This window comes from Leuciscus leuciscus (assembly GCF_965113295.1).
Source record: "Leuciscus leuciscus genome assembly, chromosome: 9".
Classification (NCBI taxonomy): Eukaryota; Metazoa; Chordata; class Actinopteri; order Cypriniformes; family Leuciscidae; genus Leuciscus; species Leuciscus leuciscus.
The window spans coordinates 19,319,636-19,340,417 of record NC_138733.1 but is presented as its reverse complement, the minus strand read 5'-3'; the positions used below and the strand labels follow the sequence as shown (position 1 = coordinate 19,340,417).

Sequence of the window (20,782 nt, the reverse complement as noted above, 5' to 3'; positions counted from 1 at the left end):
ATAAAAAAAAAATATTAACATAGAAAACATTTGTTTTGAAATGTAATTGTAATTTTAAATATTTTATTTATTTATTATATAAATATATATATTTGACTGTATTTTTGCTCAAATAAATACAGGCTTGGTTAGCATAAGAGACTTTCAAAATCTTTACGTCAGTCTTTTGAACAGTAGTGTACAATATGTGTGGGAAAAGGATCTAATCCATGTAATCTGTCTATCTAGGCATGTTTTGTGCTCGCCATGGCCTTTCAGAGCCTACAGGGCACTGCCAGGATGGATATCACTGCCCTTCGGGTGCCACAAGCCCCGATGGCACTGGAAACATGGTATATATCATCAGTTCTGTCTCTTAATAGAGACACTGTGTGTTTACAAAGGTTTACACATTCATTTAAAATGTGTGATTTGCAGATGGAATCTACAGGCAGCAACATGTGCCCGCCTGGCCATTATTGCCCGGCTGGTATCAGCTCTCCTCTCCCCTGCCCCGCCGGAACATTCTCCAGCTCCCCAGGGTTGAGTGGGGCAGAGCAGTGCCAGCCGTGTCCTCCTGGGTACTTCTGTGAGCAGACTGCTATGATCCATCCATCAGAAGCAACTCTCTGTGATGCTGGGTAATTATTTATATCTATGCTTTTCAGGAGCTAAACACAGTCATCTGACAACTGTACACCCACACCCACTTGAGCTGAGCCAACCGGGTACACTCATGCATTGCTAATGGATCTTAGTGGCATGATTTCAGATGCTAAAGATTTATTGTCCATTACTGAGATGCACTGTAACTATAATTGATATTTTCTATTACGCAAATGTGACGTAAAGTGCAAATGAGTCAGAAAATGGCTTTGAAAAGAAAACTTATTAAAATGACTATGTGGATCCAGTTTCTATCCAGTTGTGGTCAGTAATGAAAACAGATACAGTGGAGTGGCAGTGAAGTGCTTTTGCGACTGGCTCATTTCTATCAGTGGAGGAGGATTCTACAAACATTTGGCATCCAAAATCTGGCATATAATTATAAAATAATGATTTTATTTTTGTATATAGTTTGTGACAGCCTTATTTGTCCCCTCACAGATATGTTTGTATGAACGGCAGTCGTAGTGCTCGACCAGTAGATGGACTACAGGGTTATGTTTGTCCGAGCGGACATAGTTGCCCCATCGGAGCTCCATTGGAAGTGCCATGTAAGCCTGGCACATATAGCAGTGCTCCTGGTGCCGCCCACTGTCTCTCATGCCCAGCTGGCACTATGTGTCCTTCCCCTGGCACACAGGAGCCTTCTCCATGTCCCATGGGTGAGTCCAGCCCAGGTCTGAGATTATGATGGATAATGAGTAATTAATTATGTCTTTCCATTCTGCTACAAATTAAAATAAGACACTGCTGTTAAAAAGTTTGTGGTCAGTAAGATTTTTAAATGTAAAAAAAAAAGTAAATTATGTTGACCAGGGCTGCATTTATTTGAACAGAAAAAACTGTAATATTGTGAAATATTCGTACAATTTACGTATACATAATATTTTTGTATTTTAATATATTTTAAAATGTAATTTATTCCTGTAATGGCAAAGCTAAAATTTCAGCATCATTATTACTCCAGTCTTCAGTATCACATGATCCCTCAGAAATCAATCTAATATGCTGATTTTGTATAATATTTTTTGTGGAAACCTTATTACATTTCCCTCCCAAAATTCTTTATTGAATAAAAGGTTTTTAGCATTTACCTTAAATTTATTTTTTTTGTGACATTATTTATGTTATTTTTGATAAATTTAATACATCCTTACTGAATAAAATTATTAATTTCTTTTTTTTTTCTTTCTTTTTTTAAACTTTTGAACGGTAGTGTACAGTATATGCTATTATGTTTGCTCACAGTCTGCTGTCTTTTCTGTGTTGCATCAGGTCATTTTTGCCCTGTTGGCACTGCTGCAGCTGTACCCTGCCCTGTGGGCACACTGGGACAGGTTACAAGGGCTCAGTCAGAGGCTGCCTGTGTGCCCTGCCCTACTGGCCTCTACTGCAGTTCACCTGGAACATCACAACCACAGGGTCTGATACCATCCCACACTTTGGTTTTGGTCAGTGACTGTATCATATGTACTAATTGTTGTTTTGTTTGTAGGCCAGTGCCAGCAAGGTTATTTCTGCCAAGGAGGGTCTCCAAATCCTGCACCTCTGAATACGACTGGCTACCTCCGGAATGGCCCCTGCCCACGTGGTCACTTTTGCCCTTCTGGGACCCTAATGCCTCTGCCCTGCCCAGCAGGCAGCATTCGTAACCTCACCGGTGTGTGCAGACCGACACATTTATTTGAATATAATCTATAAAACATTTAGAGCCTCATGTTAAAGCAGTTCAAGGGGCAGTTATTATACGCGTAGAAAAACCACTAAAGGAGCAGCTTTTAGATGCAAATGAATAATTTAACAGGGTGAGCGCAACAGAGCATCAAAATAAATGAGCTAGCAAAAACAATAGACTGTGTAGCTTAAAGCAACAATCTTAAAATGCACTCTAGCAATATACTTTTCAAATTATTCACATCCATCTAAATGTTGCCCTTCCCATATTCTTTAGAACCTTTTGCACATTAATATTTTATTTACTAATATACTGTGATTTGTGTTTATAATGTAACTATTTATTGACCTGCCCACAGGGGGTTACTCCATAGAAAGCTGTCTTCCTTGCCCAGCAGGGCATTATTGTGCTAGCGAGGGCCTGAATGCTCCATCTGGGCCCTGTGCTGCTGGCTTTTACTGCCCCATAGACTTCTCCTCCACCACCCCACATGCCTTCCTATGCCCTAAGGTCAGTTCGGCCTCCTTTACACCTTCTATCCATTTTCAATCTGAGCCTAGCAGCCTGACTGACAGGTTTTGCTTTCTCAGGGTCATTATTGTCCCTTGGGTTCACCCCTGGCCTTGCCATGCCCCACGGGACAGTACCAACCGAATCCAGGCTCGGATAACTGCATCCCCTGCCGTCCAGGCTATTACTGTGAGGAGGCAATTATTGGAGACCCCCGGCCATGCCCGCCACATTCCTACTGCCCTGCGGGTAACCCGTAACCTCATGCTGCTGTAACTCTCCATGGTGTCATTGGTACATTTACATTATCCGATTGTGCTTTTAATTGCAGCCACAATGGTTCCTCAGCCTTGTCCAAATGGCACATACACCCCACCTGAGGTTAGGGGTCTGCAGGAGGAGAGAGAGTGTTTGCCGTGTCCACCAGGAAAGTTCTGCAAGTACGTCTACAGATCATATATAAGGGTGTTTCTTCAACTATTAGAAAATACTTAAAGGACACTTTACTATCTCTCACTAGTTTATTTTATCCACCTACAATTTGAGGTTGGTAAGATTTTATAGAATGTTTTTTGAAAAATCGTTTTTTTGGGGGAAAAAATCTTAATCTTTTGCTTATCAAAAAGCATTTATTCATTCAAAAATACATAAAAAAAAGTTATATTGTGAAATATTGTTACACTTGAAAATAACTGTTTAAAAAAAAAAAATTATTTAAGGTAAATTTTTTTTGCCTTTATTTTGATAGTATAGAGAGTGGACAGGAAGCGAGGGGGACGGGATCGGGAAAGGTTCGCAAGCTGGGACTCGAACTCTGGTCGCCTGAAGCGCACCGGCGCTATATGCCGGCACGCTGCCCACGAGGCTGTTGGCGCCGACAACTGTTTTCTATTTTAATATTGTGGCAAGCGGGATGGGTCAGAGAGTCGTTAGAGTGAGGCCTATGGCATGAGTGTTTATGAGCGTCACCTGCATGCCACACTGGTCTCGGGTCCCACGGAGGAGCTCCCGAAGTGACGACAGTGGAGGATGAGAGAGGACCAGGCCTGGACTTTATGTTCTTGTTTTGTTTAACAGGGTTCCTACACAGTTTGGAAAAGTATGGAATTTGATTTGAGTAATTTCCAAGTGTGGAATCTCTGTTCAGACTATTGCCCCATTAGGTTTTCAATTTTTTTTTACGAATTTCTAAAAACATATTTATCATACAAGCAGAGTGGTTTTATGGCATATTTTCGAACATGACTGAATGAATTCAGGGCGCACATTTTCATTACACAAAACGGTTTGCCTTTACCGTAAGCGAGTCTCTTTTGAATTTCACTAAACGAATGTGTGTGTGTGCAACTCAACCCAGCAACAGATACAGGAGCAAACAATCATTTAATTTAGACTGTTCTTTGCTCTTTGTTGATCATGCAACATCAGATCACAATTACAGTATTAAAATATTTACAGATTATTGTACTATATGCATAAATATAATGCTGTATGAAACATTAATGTAAAATACAATGTGAAAAATCTACTGAGCGGTTTGGAAATTTGAATCTGGAAATTTTGAAATTGAAAATGTGTAGGAAACCATGGTTTTAGTTTATGCGGCAGTCGTCTGTGAGGGGCTGCCGGTTTTGTTGTTTGTTTATTTTGTGAATTAAAGATACGTTGATAATTTGCTGGTTCACGCCTCCTTCCCTGAACTTAAACATTATTATAGTGGTGCCGAATCCTGGGAAGAAGGAGGAATGCACTGTCAAAGAGCCCTCCACAGTGCCATCGTGTATGGGCTGAGCAGAGTCTGCCGCCATGGGGGCACATAAGACTCGCGTCATTCTCACGGCTCTCTGCCCCACCCTGCTTGCCACTAATATATTTGAAAAATTATTTACATTTATTCCTGTGATGGCAAAGCTGAATTTTCAGCAGCCATTACATTACAGTCTTCAGTGTCACATGGTCTTTCAGAAATCATTCTAAAATACAGATTTGGAGCTCAAGAAACATTTTTTATTATGAATGTTGAAAACAGACGTGCTGCTTAATATGTTTGTGGAAACCATGATGCAATTTTTACAGGATTCTTTGATGAATAGAAAGTTCAAAAAAACATAATTTATATTTAATATAAATATTTTGTAACATTATACATGTATGATCACTTGTGATCAATTGAATGCATCCTTGCAAACTATAAAAGGATTCTTTTTTTCCCCAAAATAATCTTACTGACCCCACATTTTTTAACGATTGTGTAATTTGTGGACATACATCAAATTTTTTCTGAATGTAATGAAAATTTGATGAATTTGATGGTTTTTTTTGTCTGCTTATTCCTCAGGGCTGGACAGGTCAAAGGTCTGTGTGCTGCTGGATTTGTGTGCATCTCTGGCAGTTCAGAGTTCACCCCTCAGGCGGCTTTTCTTCTCAACAGGGACCAGTGTGAGTGGGGAGCGCAGTGTGCTGGACCATGTCCCGCTGGTACGTTATTCAGCTTCCTCTAAACCCTTCAATGAATCCGATGAAGAGTCTTAAAACATGAATAAAGGGATTAAGAATCTTATTTGTTTATAAATCTGAGATATTTAATCTGTAGGTGTTCAGAGTGTGTGTTTACTCCTGGTGTTGTTTATTTGGACAGGCTTTTATTGCCCTGAAGGTACTGAGGAACCTTTATCTTGTCCTGCCAACACTATAAGAGAAACCCCTGGAGCAAGTGCTGTACATAACTGTTTGCTTTGTCCTCCAAGACAATGGTGCTTAGAGGGTATGTCAGTTGCTAAATGCTATGTGTAAATACTGTATGTTTGATTACCTGACAGATGTCCATGTAGTGTATACTTAGTATATACTTATATAAAGTAGTTTTGCATGTTGCTACATCCATTAGAATGAAAAAATAAGTATCCTTTTGCTTTCTGCCCTCTTATAGGTGATCCCATCCCACGCTTGTGTCCACCAGGCTATTACTGTGATGGCATAGCTGATTATGAGTCTGAGGGGCGGCCCGGGCCCAGAAAATGTCCCCCATTCACATACAGGCCCACATCTGGGGCAGGGAGCAAGGGAGACTGTCTCACCTGCCCACCTGGCACTTTTTGTAACTCCTCAGGTCTGACATACCATATATAACATACTATATATAATCGTATATTTATGTACACTACCTTTCAAAAGTTTGGGGTCAGTACTTTTTTTTTTTTAAAGACATTGATAATTTTATTCAGCAAGAACACATTAAATTGATTAAAAGTGACAGTAAAGAGATTTATAATTTCATTTACAGTTACATTATAGATGTCAATTTCAGATAAAATCTTTTGAACTTTCTATTCATTAAGGAATCTGATTTTTTTTCCACAAAAAAATTACGAAGCACAACTGTTTTCAACATAATGATAAAACAAATAAATAATTGGAGCACCAAATAAGCATATTAGAATTATTTCTGAAGGATCATGTGGCACAGAAGACTGGAGAAATTGCTGCATAATATATTTCAAAATATTACACTTTTACTGTATTTTTATCAAATAAATTTAGCCTTGGTGAGCATAAGAAACTTATTAAAAAATCGCACTGATCCCAAAATGTATATAATATACCATATCTATATATCCTTGTATAACCATTTCTTTTATATGTTCAAAATGATTGTCTAGATTATCGTTTTGTTCCTTTCATCAGTAAACTATATTAACTGTTTTCAGGGCTCACTGATTTCTCAAGCTTCCTTTGCCCACCGGGTCATTGGTGCAGTGGGACAGGTTTCCCAGTGTCCTGCCCTGCAGGCACTATGAGGGCACAGGCCGGGGCAGCTGCTGTCAGCCAGTGCGAGCTTTGCCCTCCTGGAACCTACTGCCCAGACCCTCGCACCACAGGCCAGCCTAATACAGCAGGCATCCCATGCCGAGCTTCTTATGAATGTCCTGCAGGTAGGTGCATCATTCATATTTACAAGTGCACTGAAAATTTCATATAAGGCATATTATAAGTCAAGTCAAGTCAAGTCAAGTTTATTTGTATAGCGCTTTTCACAATACAGATTGTATCAAAGCAGCTTCACAGTATTAAATTAAAATAATTTAAGTATAGTAAAGTTAAGTATAGTAAAGTATAACTGTTAAGTATAGTAAAGTGATCCATCATACAGGCTCAGTGACAGAGATCCCTTGCAGAGCTGGTTCATACTGTAGACCCCAGACAGGAGAGCCCAGACCGTGTCCTGCAGGATACTACTGTCCTGAAGGATCTCACACCTACAGCTCACCAAAGCAAGTGTAAGCACCAACCAATTAGGAATGGACGATATATCGGGACCATATCGGTTATGGGCGATATTAGACATTTTTGAAATTGGATATGTAATTGTGATGCTCCATTTTTTTACATTTTTATGTTTGTCGTCATATAATGCTCATTTAAAGTTCATCTTTAAAAACACTAGTAATTAAATGTAAACATGATTAAAACAAAATGATCTCCTTTTGCAGATGTACTTTTCCACACTACTGTCCAGCACACAGCTCTGCTATGCTGTCCTGTCCGGACGGCTGGATGCCGCTGAACACCAGTGGACTGAGGAAGTCTCAGGAGAGCAGCTGTGTGATGTGTGGGGCCGGCACCTATCGGCCTCGTTGGTCCCCTCACCTCCAGTGCCTCCTCTGCCCTCCAGGACATCACTGCCCTCCGGGTCAGCATTGAAGAACTCCCAAATTACAATCAAATAGACTAACAAAAGCAGCACTGATTGATTATGTTAACTAATTTAATGATCTGTTTACTAGGCTCACACCATTATGGTGATCAATCCTGTCCAGTAGGGTACGTTTGTCCACAAGGCAGCTCTGAGCCTGTTCCCTGCCCGCCTGGATCATATGGAAACCGCACTAGTGCAGAATCACTTGAGGAATGTCACAAATGCCCACCAGGCACCTTCAATCACTTGCACGCCCAGAGAGCCTGTTTCCCCTGTGGGAGTTCTTCCACTTCAGATGCAGGTCAGAATGTGTTTTAGAAAACTAAAGGATATTTTGTCAAGCCTTAGGGGACATTCACACTGAATATGTTTTTGCCTCAAAAAAAAGATGCAGGTTAGTGGAATAAAAAAATAAATACTGATGCATCAAAATACATTTTGTACTGACATCGAAATTAAAATGTTCATTTAGCCAAAAACAAAGAGTTGTATGTAAACATTTAAATTGCACAGTTTTTATATAAACCTTTTAATGATATAATGATGTTTCTAATTCAGTTAATTGTTGAGATAGAAACATTTAAATGGTGTTTGTAAGAAAAACTTGTTTTCGTGACAGATTTATTCAAAAATACATTAAATAATGAAGACAACAGGTTAAGTAAAATATAATGAATATGTAATACAGTGCATCTATTTAGAAAAATGCTTCTCTCTAGATTTATTGCTGACTAAATTAGCACAGTAGAAAGCAAAAACATGTTCTGGGTGAATGGCCCTTTATACTCTTAAAAAACAATCAGAGACCATGGATTCTTTGATTCTTTTCATAGGGGCGTCCTCTTGTACCTGCATTGGCAAAAACCGTGCGTTTCAGCACTCGGATGGGTCATGCTTGTGTAAGACCGGTTTTGTCTTCTACAATCAATTGGACTTAAAAAGCTTCACTGCAGATAGTGAACTGGACTGTCAGCCTGAGGTAAGATGTGTACTTTAGCTCTATGTCTCTTTCATATAACTGTGTGATAAGACAGTAAGGAGCTCTTCATTCTGTGAAGGTAAAGAAGCGCTGTTGGGCAGGTCAAGTGAGGCTGGCCTCTACGCTGGAATGTGTCGTCCCATCCACCTACTCCTGTAATGTTACGTGTGGACCTCAGGGAGGGACTTTGGATGTAGGGATGGGCATGTAAGTTCACATACAGTGCTACACATACTGTTCCAATGAGGTCTTCTGTGTATTATTATGTTAACACTTTGATTTGACAATCATTTTAATTTTTATGCTAAATACTCCATACACTACCATTCAAAAGTTTGAGGTCAGTAAAACATTTTATTTTATAAAAGTAATACTTTTATTCAGCAAGGATGCATTAAATTAATCAGAAATGATGGTAAAGACTTTTAGATTGTTACAAAAGATTTATATTTCAATTCTTTCTATTTATCAAAGAATCCGAAAAAATGTATCACAGTTTCCACAAAAATAATAAGCAGCACAACTCAAATCAAACCAAATCAGCCTATTAGAATGAATTCTGAACGTTCATGTGACACTGAAGACTGGAGGAATGCTGCAGAAAATTCAGTTTTGCCACCACAGGAATACATTTTACATAGATTTTAGAATATATTAAAAAGAAAATAGGTGTTTTAATTTGTAATAATATTTATTTTTACTGTATTTCTGATCAAATAAATGCTGCCTTGCTGAGCATAATAAAAATCTTACTGACCCCAAACTTTTGAAAGGTATTGTACATTAATATTTTTAACAGTTGTATAAATGAACAATGTATTATGATAAGAAAAATAATGGCTAATAGTATATTTGCTAAATTATTTTGCATACATTTTTAAATTCTGTAAAAAAATTATTATTAGTTTATAATAACCTTATGCAATAATACCTAAGTTAATACCTAAGGCATTAACTTACGTTAACAAACTGAACTTTATTGTAAGTGTATGATTTATAAATTATTACTACACGGCTCTCTGTAATACTTGATTCTGATTGATACGTGCATATTTGACGATTGTCACTGATAACCAAATATTATATGCTGTGCTAGTTGCATAAATACTAAATAATTTTTGGATCAATATTTCATGTTTATTTATTTAATTTAAATAAGCAGAATCATTTACAGGCAGCTGGTCATTAACGTAAAATAAATCCCTTCATGACAATACAAGACCACCCTGTCTGGGTTTATTTTGTGATAATGACCATCTAACTGCACATTATCCCTAACATATTGAGCTGACCCTCATAAAAACGTTATCATGATAAGTTTATGTGATGTTTTTCTTCAGTTGTCACTGTGAGAGGTACGTGTCAGTGGAGGAGCTGTGTAACTCTTCATGCATGTCCACACTACCGGTGCTCTCTGCCAGGCTGGATACAGAGGGACAGCTGCTGTTGAGAATCAAAGCCACAGATGAAAGCAAAACCTGGAGCAGGGCGAGTTCTGGACTTTATCAGCTGTTTGTTTTAGAAAGAGGATTCATTATTAATATGTATCAGTTGTTATAGTGATAGAAGAGCCTGTGCTTAGTGATGTCAACTCATCCTCAGTATAACTTTGTTTCATTCCTCACTCAGAATATGATAGATGTACTAGGACCTGATGTTCACGTCAAGAACATTGGAAGGATCCACTTTGTCCAGTTTGCTCCCGAGGGAGTCTTTGGTTGGATTTTAAAAGACCCTGTGCTCATTGACTCTTTAATGTCAGGTAAGCTGACAGTGCTTTTGCTCACCACTGTGTTGATCTAACCTACAGACTCAAACATTTTGCCCAAGCATCTATAAGTACAGGTCCAAACCCACACTTAATGATAAGCTTGTATGTCTTTCATCAAGATTGTCCTGGGCTGCGTTTCACAAAAGCATAGTAAGCCTAAGTAGTTCGTAAAAACGATCGTATGACTGATCTTAATATTACGGTCTGTTTCCCAAAAGCATCGTAACTTAAGTAGCACTTAAAAATCACCGTAGATCTACGAGTGCTCTGGAGTAATCGTAAATCCCCAAGTGCATCGTAAGAAGACAGATTTATGAGGTCACCTGCAGGACAAACGGCAGATTACACTTTTATCTAGATTTAATAGATTACACTGCAAAGTGAGTACAAATATAAGGTTTTGATTGTACTTTTTTATTGTACACTTTATCGTACTTGTTTTTTGTTTAAATGAATGTATAAATTAAATAATAAAAAAGGGAAGAAAAAAATACACATCTAAATTAAATGAATGAACAAAAAAAATAATCATAAAATAACGAAGTAATGTGGGAAATATGTTTCAAAGACTGGGCAAAATATGAATGAATAAAAAATAAAAAAAAATCTGTCAATGACTTGCTGACGTGCACGAAAACCAGCCATGTATTGGGCATTTTTTGCAGACCACCTTCCTCGATCTTTGAACACCCCGGGTTGCAGTTAGTTTGCAATGTCCACCCAGATGTTTTGTTTTTCCTTATTTGTATGGTGTCCTTTAAATCTGTTAAAAATAACATCTTTGTTTTCGCTCTATCTCCTCTAAAATTAGGCCTACATTAATTTAATCTTTTTTGAAAGGTATCTTTTCTTGTTTGTTTTTTTGTTCATACATTTAGTCAGTAGGCTATCTCCGCCTGAATGTAGACTTTAGACTTGTCTTGATTGATAATCCACAGATGATGATTAGCCCTATTAGGTAAATCTAATAATTAAGGCTAAACGTTCAGAATACGATTCCATATAAGGTTATATTTCAGCACTTCGCGAATGGACAGCGACTCTTAAGTAGCGCGTAAAACGCGTTCTCGCGCGTTCATGTTAAGTGCATTTTTGGGAAACGATCGTGGAATTGCTGCGAGCATTCGTAACCTTGCACGTAGAGAGCGCTCTTAAGAGCTAAGATACATCGTTATCGGGAAACCCGGCCCAAATCATAAAACTTAAATGCTTGTTGTGGTATTTCCTTTCAGAACCAGTTGAAATTCTGGAGAGAGATTACAGGAGGAGAAGACATGCTGATCAGAATGAGGTTTCAGCGCCTCTTCCACGGATTCCAAATCCCATAGCATGTCTGTCCCCAAACGACATGCTCATCTTTCAGCTCACGATCAACCACATTGGTATGGCTTTGTTAAAAAGTGGTAACCTGTCATTTTTACCTTAAGGAGCTATTTCTACCTGATTTAACCCGTAAAAACAAAAAATTATGAATTTAAGTTGATTCAGCGATATTAAATCATGTTTTTGACTTCAACGAAATCAGTTAAAGGTGCACTATATGTAATATTGACAGCTAGCGGTTGAACTGGGAACTGCAGTCCAAATTCAAAATATTGGAGAGTTATTTCTTTCAACACTCACATGGGTTGCCAGATTGAGGACACCGAATAAAAATTTGCATTATTGATAATGGAAAGTGATGAGCCTTACAGTTTGCAATGTTTTTTATTGCCGAGGCGTTTTAGGTCGGGTAGAATTTGCGATCTCTGTCCCAGTTTGTTTGCTGGCTTCCATCGCTGTGTTTTCCGCCAACTGGCAACCCGGGGTGTCGAAATTGAAATGTAAATTTCCACAAGGAACGCACATTTCAAAATAGAATAAATGGCTGTTACATTGTTTTTCAGAGAAACAAGTATTTGAACTTAGCATGTTTCTTAAATCTGTGCAAACATATTTATGGTATTTTATGCTTTAGTACAGTAAAACCTTTCATTTAGATGTTCATTTCAAGTTACAATTTTTTTTTCAGTGTACATGTATGCATGTTTCATCTCATCCTGTCAATTTAGACCGCCACCACAGTCACTTCCCAGTATACCAGAAGGACCACCTGTTCAGCAGTAACCCTGGCTGGGATTTTGGGTCCTTCAGACGTCTGCAGCATCTCGTCATACACACACAGCTAAATTCCAGCAGGTAAAAATAGATAGAAATATCACATTTAGCTTCAGGCCTGGCTTCATGCGGGGGCTTGGGGGGACTTAGCCCTCCTATGGTGATCTGAACCCCTCCATCCCACACCTGGAATGCAATTTAAACCGCAAAGCGATCTAATCCGAATGCGATTTCAACCGAGGGGACACAACCCCCACCCCCCGGAACACGATTTCAACCGCAAGCCCCCCTGAGAATTATAAAAGCCCCCACCACCCATCTGCATCTGATCTTCATGTGATTTGTCTTAATAGATTTGCACATGTGTTCATGGAGCCGGGAAAGTATGTGTTCCTGGATAACGCAGTGCCGGACTGGAGTCTGATAGTAGTCGTGAGTGAGCAGGGCTCTGAGTGTAACCCCACCACAGCCTCGTTCCAGCCCACGACCCCCGCACAGCTAGTGCGACATGGGATTGTCAAACAACACAGCTTAAACCTGCTTCCAGACTGGGGGCTCATCACAGGTGAACCAAGAGGAGCTTATGATGCATTTAAAATAGAAAGTTGCATTTTTCTTGCCAACAGGAATGCTTAACATACTGTGCTTGGTATTTCTCCATAGGGATCTTGTTTCTGCTGGTGTTGTTGATAATAGTGTTGACAGCCTCTGCTCTTGTCTTGAGGCCTAATCGGTCCAGCCTCATCGCTCGAGGGAGGCCAAAGCCCAAGTGGCGCAGCTTGGGTGAACCCAGTGTTCCTATTGAATATGTTTTTAATATAGACGGGTAAGTCAACTGCTAATTGCTCAGGTTTCTTGGTGTTTGTTACAAGCATGTTCACTAGAACGTGCAAGAATACTAGGGATGCACCAATATTTCAATTCTGATAACGCTAAAATCAGTCGTTTGAAACACTACATGTTAATTTACATTATGAAAATATATATATACATTTTGAGATTTGCAATAGATTACATTTAACATTCTTATCAAATTATTACTTTTATTAAAGATCTACATTAAAGGGGCTATATGTAAGAATTTTCATATAATAATCACTTTTTTATTGACAACCCCTACTTCCTAGGTTGTCTATGAAAGCATGTAGACTGATTTTTATGTGAAGGACTCAAGACGTTTTTGCCTGGAAAATCAAAAGGATGTGACGTTTACGTGCGCTCCCGAGAGCCTCTCTTCCATTCTATGTTTATACAATGTTCAGGATAATGCTGAAAGAGCTATAAGGGGCTTTCACACCGGATAGTTCTAGGAACTTAGTTCTAGGAACTAGCCACCAGGGTGGTTCCCCGAGAACTAATGGTTCCCCTAGGAACGTTTTCCTGTTGCATTCGCACAGCCAGTAGGAACTTAGAAGTGACGTAAGTGCCTGCATATTCTGTGTTCATTAGTTTACAATCTGTCTAACAGTCCTGTCTAATACGAGATAGAGCTGTTATACATAGAAAGTAAGCAGTATATGAAACGATCTTAGCGTATGTCGTGCGGTTGATGTCCAGTGTTGCTAGCTGAGCAGAATACATGTTTAGCTTGGTCCCCTCAAAGTTGAGTTGGATTTTCTCCTCCGCGTAAAGGTTAAGAGGCCCATCTATCACTGTTTTCCATGTTCGTAGAGTTAGTTTCTGGAGTAAATATATAGGCTATAATCTGTGTGTTTACATAGCTTTTTTTTTTAATGTCGGGTGCTGGTGTTTCGCGTGCTTTCGGCCAATCCGCGTACACTAACGTCACTGATAGTTCCTATAGTGCTGGTTTAGACCCTCCTCAGTTCCTGCTGTGCGAATGCGCCGACATCCGGGTACTTTCGCCAATAGTTCTAGGAACTATGAAATGGTTCCTCCGGTGCAAAAGCCCCTATTATGTACGGTAATGTCAATGTGTCAAGCAAAGAAAATGAATTAATTGAAAACTATAGTCTCATATAGCCAGATCTATATAGTCTATGCCTGGTCTCAAATATACTTTATAATCAAACTATCATAACAGTGTAATTTGACCTACCTCATCTGTCGACATGATGCCAGTGAATTGCAGAGATGGTTCAAACATATCCACAATAAACAGATGCTTTCTTAACTGCTACTTTCTCACCACTGTCATTTTTGCTGTTTATTTTGTTATTGAGAGGAAAGCATGCAGCACATATTTACATATTCATCTAAACATTGCTCTCAGCAGCGTGGACAGCATCTGATATCGCTGCAAAGGTTTCCAACTTCTGTTTACTTCTAAGCAAAGAATTAAAAAAAACTTCACCATGAGTATTTCGGGGCATTGAATCACGGTCAAGTACATGAGTGCGAGCACAAGCAATAAGTTGCTGGTTGCAGTTCACTTAATGGCCACCGGTGATGCTAATAACAAGGGTTTCTGAATTCTACAAAGTATAGCCCCTTTACGTGAATAATAGAAAATGTAATGTAAAAATGTAAGAAATTTACTTTGACTAAATATAAAATATTGACCAATATAATTTTTATTTTCAAAAGTCTCTTGTCTCTATTTTATCAAAAATACAGTAAAACCAGTAATATTATTAAACAATTTATTATTATATTTGAAAATATTTTATTATGTAATAATTTATTCCTGTGATTGTAAAGCAGAATTTTCAGCATCATTACTCCAGTCTTCAGTGTCACATGATCCTCCTGAAATCATTCTAAAATACTGATTTGCTGCTCAAGAATTTATTTTCATTTTTTTTATTATCAATGTTGAAAACAGTTGTACTGCTAAATGTCTTATATCCGTGATACATTAGGAGATCTCAAAATTAATATCCATTTTTCATAATGTACATTATGTTGTGATGCCTAAATTCACATGCAGCATTTCAAACGATCAATACCATACTGAGCACGTGGTGCAATTTTGAGTGTGCTGTGTTGTGTTGTAGTTTGGACAGCTCTGAGCCTCTAGGTCTGAGAGGGGTGGGAGAGGGAGCAGAATCAGAGGAACTTGCTCTTTGCAAAGGAGGTAACAGACAATCATCTGAAATGTCTGAAAGCTGACAAATGTACAAACATTCTTCTGGTGAATTCTGTCAAATCACATATTGATCCAACATGTGAAGGTTTCAGAACTTCACTAATGGAGCTGGAGGAGTTCAATGTGAAAACGCTGTATGACAAGTTAGAGGATCAGAACTTACATCTGGCATCCCAGCTGGCAAAGCATCGCAAAGACACACAGGAGTTTTACAGGAACATGTGCCAGCAAATTGATGCTTTGAGGGTAAGACAGAAAACGAAAAGTCGATTGAAGATAAGAAATCCATTCAAATCTAAATAAATAAAAAATAACACAAGCAGTCTCTATAACTAATCAGCTTTTGCATCTTGAATTTAGGACACACTAGAAAATATGGAACCTTCAAAACTGAACCAGTTGAAAAAAATACTAGACAGTGAAACTCTGATGAAAAGAGAAACTGCTCATGGTGAGACAGCAGTTTGCTTGAACTTGAACGCCTTACATGTGTGTCTGCATTCTTAACAGTCACAGGTCAGTGACAGTATTTGTGTTTGCACCAGAGCCGTGGATGGGGCTGATGGAGGCCGTGCTGAGATCTTTGGAGGGAGTGCTGTGCAGGATGAATGGGGAGGTCTGGCAGCAACAGGACAGCACAGCTATAAATAGCCACAGAGACATCCGAGAGAGTGAACTTCCCACCAGATACATTCAGGTTAATCATTTAAACCAATTAAAACAACACAGAGCCAATTTATAAGCTATGAATGTAAAAATGTTTGAATGTAAAAAAAAAAAACCTGTAATGATTTTAGTGATATTAAAGGAATAGATGCCCCAAAAATTGAAATTCTGTAATTATTTACTTATCCTTGAGACAAATGTCGTTCTTCAAAAATTATGCTCACAAAAATTATGCTATTATCATTTTATGATCAGATCACATGTTTTATCATAAAAGTGGTCCATTTGGCACTATTTTTGATTTGTGAACAAATCTTTCTTTCAGGCAGTGTTGTTTTAGTGAATTGAAATAAAGCTGGAATAAATTATAAATATTAGATGAAAAACGTTATAAATACTACAATAGTATATAAATAATACTAAAATAACATTGCTTTTGGGTTGTCTTTTAAAAAAAATCAGTTCATTCAGTTTACATAACCAGTTTTAATGATTCATTCACAAATGATACACGAAATGGCTTACAGCTTTTGTGTCCCACAGAGGAAAGAAAGTCATACACTGTAAAAAAAAATTACATCCCCAAGTCAAAAATTTCTAGTGACTGATAACATCTAAATTTTTCAGTTAGTCTGACGTATTATTTCTCATTGAGCCAATGTTAACAGACTATTGCAACAAGAATTGCACTTGGGCCAAATAAAAAATTTAGATGTGACCAGTCACTAGAAAATTTTTACTTGGAGAGGTTAGAATTTTTTTACAGTGTACAGGTTTGGAACGACACAAGAATAAGTAAATAGTGAATGTTCATTTGTGGGTGAACTATCCCAATAAGTGTTTCGATATCATTTCACAGTTTTCACCCTCAGACATGCCTGAGTTTAAAGTGGGTGCTGATACAGAGGCAGCTTCCTCAGAGCCAGGTTTGACCTTGTTAAAAACCAGTTTGCAACCTTTCACCCCAGGACTGCTGTTGTGCTAAAAGTACATGCTCTCGTCTGTCAGGTCAACAGCAGAGCACCATCCCCTGTGTGAGTGAAGAGGACCTGGCCAAGTTTGTATCTCTGACGCCTCTCTCCAAAACACTGCAGGAGATAAAGGAATCTCTCCAGACGCTTGTCCAAACGCCCAGGACTGAGGACGGTCAGTACACATTTGTGCTTTTGGATTCAGTATTTAATCCTGCTCAGTGGGCTAAAATAGAAATGCACTTTGAATAGACTGTTCATGTCAATGAGCTAAAGTAATTAATTATACTGATATATAACAAAGAAATACAAATATAAAACATATTCTATTTTATACAAATATATATATAAAAAATAATATTATATATATATATATATATATATATATATATATATATATATATATATATAGTATAATAAATTGTATCCCCTCACAAATGTCTGTTTTGTGTATATTGTAAGGTTTCCTAATCGTTTCAGGGTTTTGTAATGATCTACATCTGCTTTCTTCTCCTTCAGTAATTATCAGTCCAGCGGAGAGTGTTCCATCGCATCTGATCCCTGTTGCCCTTGACAACCTTTCCCCCCAGCATTTCGCAGTCTTCCTGTTTGGCTGCCATGTTTCGCGTCTGTTGAGCAGAGCTTGTGACTTCCCTCCTGTCATACTGCTGTTGGCCAGGACGGTGCCAGTCTCGCACTGTGATAACCTGCTGGCCTACTGCCATAAAGACTTCTATTATGACACAGCCAATCAAATTCTGTACATACTGGAGAAGAAGCTTCAAAATGCTGGCCAGTTCATCTCCATTATCTTGCACTCTATGGCCTACATAACCTCAGGTAAGAGAGATTGCCCTATCCTTTCATAAAGAGTTGTCTACTCAAATATCTCTAAAGCTTTTTTTATTTAACAATACAGGTCAATATTTAAGAAGACATGTCATTGTAAAGAATTCTTATTCACAATGACAGTCTGAAATCAAAAGCATACTGGACAAACACTACTGTTCAAAAGCTTTATTTGATCAAAAATACAGTAATATTGTGAGGTATTTAATTTAATGCATCCTTGGTAAATAAAAATATTAGTTTCTTAAAAAAAGGTAACACTTTATTTGACAGTGTCCACATTACATTTAGTTACTGATGTAATAACTATAAATTATGCATAATTACATGCGACTAGCCCTAAACCAAACCCCAAACCTAACTCTAACCCTATAGTAATTACATGTAGTTAACTGTTATTACTCAGTACTTAAATGTATAATTACACTAACACAGACACCTTAAAAATAAAGTATAACCAAAAAAAAATTATTGACTTCAAACTTTTGAACAGTAGTGAAAAATTTATTTTAAAAATACTAAGACACAAAATAAGACAATTAAATATTCACATATATTATATTCACATATGAACACTTAACTTAATTTACTTAATCATTTTAAGGCAATGGGTTTCCTCACTTTTTTTAAGTTAAGTCAACTGATCACTTTTTACAGTGTAGAGAGATGTTATCACATTTTAGTGACATCAGCAATGTATTCCAAACTTAAGGAGCGGCAAAATTAAAAGTTAAAATCTTTTGCCATTTAAATTTTTACAGGTTCAAAATCTCTCGACTTCATAAAAGCCTTCCACTTGGCCATATCGGCGTTAAGCATGCAGTTGTTTCATCACTCTTTCACTGAAGACCAGAGGAAAGGAAAGGTAAGGCACCTGTTTGAAATATTTATATGAAATCCAGGAAGAGCTATAACAGACTTTTTCACTTGTTAGATGGACAAGGAAAACACACCGGAGGCCTTTGGAACATTAGTAGAGAACTTCTTCAGTGTAAAAATACCTATTGAAACCCATTTTTCACAGCACCTGCTGGCAGAGAGGTTAGTATCAAATCTAAGGTGCATTTGACTTCAAGAACATATTAAAGCATGAACATTAAGGACATATTAACTCAGTTCCTCAATTGATTTTAGACTTCAAGTATATAAATACTTCAAGCTGGAACAGCTCCTGCAGGAACTAAAACCACCTCTGAAAGATAGACATGGAGATGGTGAGGGATTACTTGTTTTATGAGAACTCCTTACTGAAAACATTCTTAGCCTAGCAAATATTAACAGTTTTGGGTCTTTTGTGTATATTGTTGCAGGACAAGGGCAAACTGGCCTAAAGACTCAAGTCCCAGTGAGTGAATGCACTTTTACATCTTATGTTTTATTTATTCTGAAGAGTGTACAACTATGTAAATGTCAATTTTTTCTCTCCATGTGCTTCAGGTGCTGTGTGTGGAGAGAGAAATAAACAGACTTAATGAAGTTCACCAGCAGCTCTCCTCTGAACTCCACAGGGCAATGCTCATACGTACCCCGCCGGAAAGAAAAGAGTCCAAGTTTGACAAACCACTACAGGTAACAGCCAGTGGAGACCCCTATAACCCCCACAACGTGGGAGGGGGTGCCAAATGCATTTACATTGTAACATGTATTTCTCACTTCTGTCTGTCTCTCACACTCCCCATGCTTTCAGGAGCAACAGATAATGCTGGAGCTGCAGAAGTGTCCGGTGGATCAGAGGCTGAAGGAGATGAGAGACAGACTTTCTAAACTGAGTCCTAATGAAGACAGAGCAGATCACAGCAAAGTGCTCGCTCAGAAAGACAGCCAGACTCCCAGCAGACGTAAACCAGAGAAACAGACGCCTGCCGCAGGGAAGTCCAGCAACAAGAAAAAGCAGAGCAAGCACATGGACAAAGATGAGGAAAAGCGTGTGACTGCGTGAGGAGTAATGTTGGAAAAATTCCTAATATTACAAGTTACTGTACCAGCGACAATCACTTTGGACCTTTCAGAAGTGTGAGGTCGATAAGATTTTATTATAAATGTTTCTTATGCTCACCAAGGGCTGCATTTATTTGATAAGTTATACAGTAAAAACAGTAATGCTGTTAAATATTAAAATTATAATATATTAGTGTCACATGATCCTTTAGAAATCATTCTAATATGATGATTTGCTGCTCAGAAAACATTTATTATTATTATCAATGTTGAAAACAGTTGTTCTGCTTAATATTTCTGTCAGGACCACTATCGTCAAATACGATTGACAATTAGCATACAGTCAGGATTGGCAGTATAGTTCTGTTCTGGGAAAGAACTCCCTGCACATTCATGCAGCCTAGCATGGAAAAGAGCAGGGAGAGCAGCAATAACCCCCCTTAGGGTAAAAGAACAGAACCAACATGAATGTATTGCAGATATCATGAATTCATTTTAATGTACTACATAATTAGAGAATTTTAGTCGGATTCAGGGGGAATCAGAATGCCAAATCCTGACTGACGAGAGGAGGAGCTGGAGATGGAGATGGGTAATTCGCTCCTGAGAAACGTGATAGCTGTTGATAATACTGAAGGAGCTTATATATGTATACAGTGATAGGCGTCATATTCCTATAGGTATAGACGTGAATCAGCTGAGAGTCAGCTGAATAAAACTGTATAATAACATTTAAATAAAACTGTATTTATTTAAAATTGAAATAATTTGTAACAATGAAAATGTCTTTACTATGACTTTTGATCAATTTAATGCATCCTTGCTGAATAAAAGTATTCATTTCTTTAAAAATATATCTTCCTGACTTTACTTAATTTTGGTGTTTTTAAATTGTTTATCTTCATTTTTGAAAATGATTGTTAGCCCTAAATAAAA

The 20,782-nt window shown here is 38.0% G+C and overlaps 1 protein-coding gene across 1 annotated transcript in view; it reads left to right on the top strand.

Annotated features, from left to right (window-relative positions):
- The window catches only part of LOC309506176 (uncharacterized protein), a 27,418-nt gene extending 6,636 nt beyond the window's left edge, over positions 1-20,782 (top strand). Inside the window, exons 14-49 of the mRNA XM_082179783.1 lie at positions 229-332; positions 418-620; positions 1,087-1,307; positions 1,921-2,067; positions 2,141-2,305; positions 2,679-2,830; positions 2,911-3,079; positions 3,162-3,270; positions 5,169-5,308; positions 5,469-5,594; positions 5,760-5,939; positions 6,538-6,762; positions 6,981-7,107; positions 7,321-7,520; positions 7,615-7,827; positions 8,360-8,505; positions 8,585-8,712; positions 9,846-9,993; positions 10,135-10,267; positions 11,509-11,658; positions 12,328-12,454; positions 12,727-12,938; positions 13,037-13,199; positions 15,331-15,410; positions 15,508-15,668; positions 15,783-15,873; positions 15,968-16,119; positions 16,948-17,014; positions 17,097-17,234; positions 17,579-17,899; positions 18,670-18,773; positions 18,843-18,949; positions 19,043-19,122; positions 19,219-19,253; positions 19,346-19,477; positions 19,596-20,782. Coding sequence (XP_082035909.1) covers positions 229-332; positions 418-620; positions 1,087-1,307; positions 1,921-2,067; positions 2,141-2,305; positions 2,679-2,830; positions 2,911-3,079; positions 3,162-3,270; positions 5,169-5,308; positions 5,469-5,594; positions 5,760-5,939; positions 6,538-6,762; positions 6,981-7,107; positions 7,321-7,520; positions 7,615-7,827; positions 8,360-8,505; positions 8,585-8,712; positions 9,846-9,993; positions 10,135-10,267; positions 11,509-11,658; positions 12,328-12,454; positions 12,727-12,938; positions 13,037-13,199; positions 15,331-15,410; positions 15,508-15,668; positions 15,783-15,873; positions 15,968-16,119; positions 16,948-17,014; positions 17,097-17,234; positions 17,579-17,899; positions 18,670-18,773; positions 18,843-18,949; positions 19,043-19,122; positions 19,219-19,253; positions 19,346-19,477; positions 19,596-19,847 — 5,408 coding nt within the window. The 3' untranslated portion in view covers positions 19,848-20,782. The remainder of the gene's footprint in view (positions 1-228; positions 333-417; positions 621-1,086; positions 1,308-1,920; positions 2,068-2,140; positions 2,306-2,678; positions 2,831-2,910; positions 3,080-3,161; positions 3,271-5,168; positions 5,309-5,468; positions 5,595-5,759; positions 5,940-6,537; positions 6,763-6,980; positions 7,108-7,320; positions 7,521-7,614; positions 7,828-8,359; positions 8,506-8,584; positions 8,713-9,845; positions 9,994-10,134; positions 10,268-11,508; positions 11,659-12,327; positions 12,455-12,726; positions 12,939-13,036; positions 13,200-15,330; positions 15,411-15,507; positions 15,669-15,782; positions 15,874-15,967; positions 16,120-16,947; positions 17,015-17,096; positions 17,235-17,578; positions 17,900-18,669; positions 18,774-18,842; positions 18,950-19,042; positions 19,123-19,218; positions 19,254-19,345; positions 19,478-19,595) is intronic.